The sequence below is a fragment of the Phytophthora infestans genome, genomic scaffold, assembly GCF_000142945.1.
Source record: "Phytophthora infestans T30-4 supercont1.44 genomic scaffold, whole genome shotgun sequence".
NCBI lineage: Eukaryota > Oomycota > Peronosporomycetes > Peronosporales > Peronosporaceae > Phytophthora > Phytophthora infestans.
Window position 1 is genome coordinate 206,892 of NW_003303715.1, and position 5,081 is coordinate 211,972.

Consider the following 5,081-nt stretch of genomic DNA (forward strand, 5'->3'; position numbering starts at 1 on the left):
AAGGGATAGGAAGCGATGTTCCTTCACCAACTTTTTCGCGTTTATTATGCTGTCTACGAAGTCGCTGTCTTCGTGGAATCTGTGTGGGTTTTCCGTGTGTGGTATTTTTACTACTATTTTTAAGTCTTCCCTCCAGTACGGCGACAAGTACCAGACGAGTTTTCTTGATCCTAGCTGCCGTCCCACTGATTATTTACATTGTCGTTGGCATATCCACTGTGGTACTCGCGTATTGCACTCAAGTTTCGCTCGAAACGCAAAATGCTCAGGCAGCTCATCAATACTTGAACACTAAAACTCAACAGAGTAAAATCGCTGTTACTACAGGGCAGAAACAACACAGCAACAACTTTCCCGGTCGTTTCGCACTTTTTCTTGAGGCTGCGCGGTCGGGCGATGCAAAGACGGCGCAATTGTGTTTGAGAAATGAACAAATCGTGGACGAAGTGGACCATCTTGGGCGAACAGCTCTTCACTGGGCAGATCAGACGAGGTATTATCTCTTCTCTTGCGGAATGGAGCATCGATTGATCAACAGGACTCACTGGACGGGCTTACGGCGCTACACTACGCAGCTTTTTATGGTCATATCAAGAGCACAAGACTATTGGTCTGTGCTGGCGCCTCAATGACCATCATGGACAATCGACGAATGAATCCACTGCAACTCACCGAAATGGCGAGTCTCAAGCTAGCGAGTGTTCAACCTACGCATCAGATGATCATTAAATACCTGCGAATTGCCATGAAGGACGACGTCACATCACCACTCGAACATGTTGCGGGACTCACTGTTTTGCAACTTGTTGAACGACAAGCGCATAATCTCCCGCAGATGGAGTGACTAAGCGTAACTTTGAATTGATACTTCGAAGTAGTCAGCTTATAAAACCTAGTATCACTACGTACCTCGGTATTCGAATTTAAACAGACACGTACAGTTTTAATACTACTACTACTACTAGTAGTAGTACAAGTTTAGCATTTAACATGAGTTAGTAGCTCAATTAAAAATGCAAATATCATTGATATTTCCCCCACTTCAGTCCGTCACCCACTGCACACTCCACAGTCTTGCTATCTCGAAGACTCACGATGCTCGTCTGGCTGCGTAGTGTTTTGACTTCTATCTGGTCGATTGCGTCCTCGCTGTGACACAATGAGTGTCTTTGCGTCAACGCCCATGCTTCCAAATCGTTTTTATTCGTCTCTCATGGTTTTAGTCCTTCAATTGCTCGCTATTGACGCTTGGAACCTCTTGCTGACTCTTGTCGATATCGCTCGGCCTTGTGAGCAAGACTAAACGTAACTTTAGTGTTTGTTCCGCCATTCGGCCGACTTCTTCAAGTACTTCTGGAAGTTCGAGCTATCGCGAGCGCTTTGGCCCAGTCCATCTAAGCCCAAGTATGTGTGTAATTGCTTGGGATTCATCTTGCCCCTCTTGTACTTGATCCAATTTGTAACACGACTAAGCCACCGCTCTTCGTCATGGTCCTTGTGCTCAACATTGCCACCACCCGAGCGACCTGTCCTTAGAGCTCGCATGGCAAGGTCTTTGTCCTGTACTCCTGCGAGCAATGCGGACGAAATATCGGTTGTCGTCTGCGTCGTGTCGGCGTTAGCCTTCGTCGTCAATGCAAAGGCATGACTGTACAAGAGCGCAGCGGTCGTTGATATTAACGTTATGTACAGGACACGCATCGCACTTTAGATAGTTGTGCCTAGTGGTTGCGTCCGGCGAGGGAAAAGGTAAAGTGGGGAATCGCATCAAAGAGAGGTTAGACGACACGAAGTGCAGAGTATGGATGAAATATCCAGTTTATTTATACTTACAGAAAAACATAAGCTGTGTGATGACGAGCTCGCTTATAATAATGCAAAGCCAATTTGCAGGACCTGGGACCAAACATAAGTGGTATGATGACGAGCTCGTTTACTGTGTGATGACGAGCTCGTCATCACACAGCTTATGTTTGTTTCTGTAAGTAACCAATTGGTTAAAAAATGTATGTTTATCTACTTGCGTCTAGTGGTTTACGCTCAGGCAGTCCGTAATTATTCGATCAAGGTTTTTGGGGGGATCACTGCTTTTCGAAGACCTCTCGTGCGTTGGTGAGAGAGCCTACCAAATCTAAGTGCGGAGGTGTAGAGTACATTTATTGTACCAGATGACAGCGTCGACACAGCAGCGACCAACACCGACAACCGGGCCGACACTAGCAGCGACCGTCACGAGGAGCGACACTGGATCAAGCTGCGTCAATAGTAGGACTGCACAATCAGCTACGTCAGCAGCGGCACCAACTTACATAATCTGCGGCGTAAGTAGCGGTCATGCTTAAACAAAGGGGGAAGACGCTACCGCAGTCCTGTAGTGAAGGACTAGGATGGTAAGCAGTGCTCTTACAATAAAATAAAATATTGTAATGGGTTTCACAGAAGCACGTAATAATCATTGCAATATACCGATCCACAATAATAAATTATTCAATTATTTTGCTGTATTGCACGGGTCAGGACGGGGCAGTGACCCTATCACGCCACTGGCTTGGGTTCGAAGCAGTGTTGGCTGGTTTTTGGTTTTTAAATTTAATGGTTTTATATGGTTTTATATGGTTTTGTTGTAGAGAACACCAGTGTAAAACCAGTGCACCTGGAGGTTGGTGGTGATTCACTGGACGGAGTGATCCGGTCCCCACCGTCAAAGTAATACTGATACCACATACAACAAGTCTCTATTTCTGAAATACGCACGCTCGACAAGTGTATTTAGCTATCGCACATCGAACACTACACCGTACCGAAGCATGGGCCACCCATCGTGCCAAGAGCGCGACGAGTTCACAGACTTGCATGAAGACGCCGGTAACAACCGGACATACCACATTTGCAACCACTGCAACAATGCGTATCGTGCTTCGCGGCAGCCAGCTGAGGGTAGTTACCACGCAACACCGCACGAGCCTCCTGTCCCTGAGCCGAAGAGACTTCGAGGGAGTGCCGGAAAACTATAGAAGCCATCTCAAGAGCTGTAAATTCTATCAAGCCTATATTCAAACACGCAACTCTGTGGAAGCTGCTAGCCGTTCTTCCAGCTCAACAGCCTTTCAACCTAATAGCAGTTCGTCTGTTCACGACGATGCGTCCTCGACACGAAGTGAGAAAAGACAGAAGCGTATCGACCAGTTTTTTTCAGGACCATCGCATGACGCGGAGGGAGAGATCTTCATGAGATTACTAGTTGAGTTTCAAGCTGATAATCGGCTTCCTGACAGTTTTATTGAGCGCTTATCTACTGTGCGTTTCTGCGTCACGTAAGCAAGATGATCGCTGACATCTTCCCACTACCAACCCGCAAGAAGCTTGGTGGACCCTTTCTAGACGCGTACGCTTTCGACTGCGAGAGCCAAGATAGCACGGCACTTCGTAATGTACAATATGCCAATGAAGGTGCGCGTGAATTTCTTAAGTGATGTTTGGCAGAACATTTCTCGCGCTCACTTGCTTGGTTGCCAATTGGTTCTTTTTGGTTGTGGTATGACATACGCTTTGCTTCCTACGGGACCCAGGCATGACGCTATCGCAATTGCGGAACAAATGGAATGTATGATGGAAAAGATGCAGAATGATGGTTGGATAATTGGTGGCGTTGTTACCGATAATGCCGGACAATGCGCGCGGGCACGACGAATTTTAAGTCTACGGTGGCCGCATATCTCATTTCAGATCTGTTTTGCTCATGATCTAAACAATTTAGTCAATGCAGTTCTAAAGTCAGATTTTTCTGAGGTCACCAAGCAAGCATCAGACGCGGTCAATGCTCTGAATGCGTCTTCCGCAAAGTGGTTAGTCGAAGCAAGGACGTGCATGGTGGATACTTATGGATATTTCCTGAATCTGAAACAATTATGTGAAACCCGTTGGAACAGCATGCATGGATGTTTTGCATCGTTGTTGCGCGTTCAAAGTGCGCTTGAGTTACTAGAGTTTAAGTTTCGAGCTGGCGATGATTTTCCTGATGCTGCACGCGTTTTTAGCAGAGGATCATTTTGGGAACGGCTTAAAGACGCTGAAGAGGTGGTGCGTCCGCTTGCATTTGCCTCTTTGAAGTTGCAGCGCGACGAGAACTCGCTCGCGGATGCTGTTGTGTGCTACATGGATATGATCAAAGGATTTTCGGTGCGTCCGTTTGGCACGCGCAACCTTATCAAGCAAGTGGAGCAGCGATGGAAACAGTGTGAGCAGCCGCTCATGTTGCTCGCTCTATTTTTACATCCTTTACACACCAATGCCGCTCAAAAGCTGTTAAACAAGACCCCGCTGACAACGATAGGCTCCCTGTGCCGCATCGGCGTTTACTATTATCGGCGATTCACGCGCGCGGACCCCGGCAACTTAGGAGAGGATATTTACAAGTGGCTGAAAGGAAAGCTAGCACTTCCACCACAGGGAGGGTTCAGTATAGTCAGTTCGTTCTGGGATTTCATGCGCGATGACATGCCTTTTAGCAAGTTGCCGATACTTCCGATGCAAGTGCTGTCTATTGTGGTCAACACAGCAACATGCGAGCGCTACTTCAGTGAGTTAGCGCTGATTCACACAGCAAAACGAAACAAATGTCGGTGGAGAAGGCTCGCAAAATCGCCGCTGTTCGGAAGAAGGTTCGTGAGTCGGATCAGCTTGATAGCATCTTGAAATCCCAGCGTATTAAAAAGCTGATCAACCCAACAGAGCACCCTCGACGCCAAGACGAGCGATTTGAATGCAACCAAGTCGATACTGAAGTTGAGTCAGACGACGAAACAGGAAGTGAGTTGGGGGGGGGGACGATGCTTTTGAATACTGGGGTGCTGTTCTGGCAGAGCTAGATGGAGATGAAGACGTGCCGCCACCGAATCACAGGGCTGTGGTTGAGATCAGTGAGTTATCTGCCGATCGAGCGTCGTACTGTAGTGATTCTGACAGTAGATCGAGACCAATACTACCGGCAGACCGGGGCAGTGACGAAGCTGAGCGTGCGCTCAGAGACAAGATTATCAAAATTGCGCAGTAGTCCGAGGAAGACATTCAAGAACCTATTA

At 47.4% G+C, this 5,081-nt stretch overlaps 2 protein-coding genes across 2 annotated transcripts; one reads left to right on the forward strand and one right to left on the reverse strand.

Moving 5' to 3' along the window:
* Positions 1–1,311: 1,311 nt before the first annotated feature.
* Positions 1,312–1,701, reverse strand: PITG_16409 (secreted RxLR effector peptide protein, putative; the record flags this gene model as incomplete). The annotated part of the gene is made up of 1 exon (XM_002897409.1): positions 1,312–1,701. One exon carries the CDS (start codon positions 1,699–1,701, stop codon positions 1,312–1,314), a length of 390 nt encoding a protein of 129 aa, XP_002897455.1.
* Positions 1,702–3,323: 1,622 nt separating this feature from the next.
* On the forward strand, positions 3,324–3,788 carry PITG_16410 (uncharacterized protein; the record flags this gene model as incomplete). Its single annotated transcript, XM_002897410.1, has 3 exons — positions 3,324–3,385; positions 3,471–3,704; positions 3,779–3,788. 3 exons carry the CDS (start codon positions 3,324–3,326, stop codon positions 3,786–3,788), a joined length of 306 nt encoding a protein of 101 aa, XP_002897456.1.
* Positions 3,789–5,081: the final 1,293 nt, after the last annotated feature.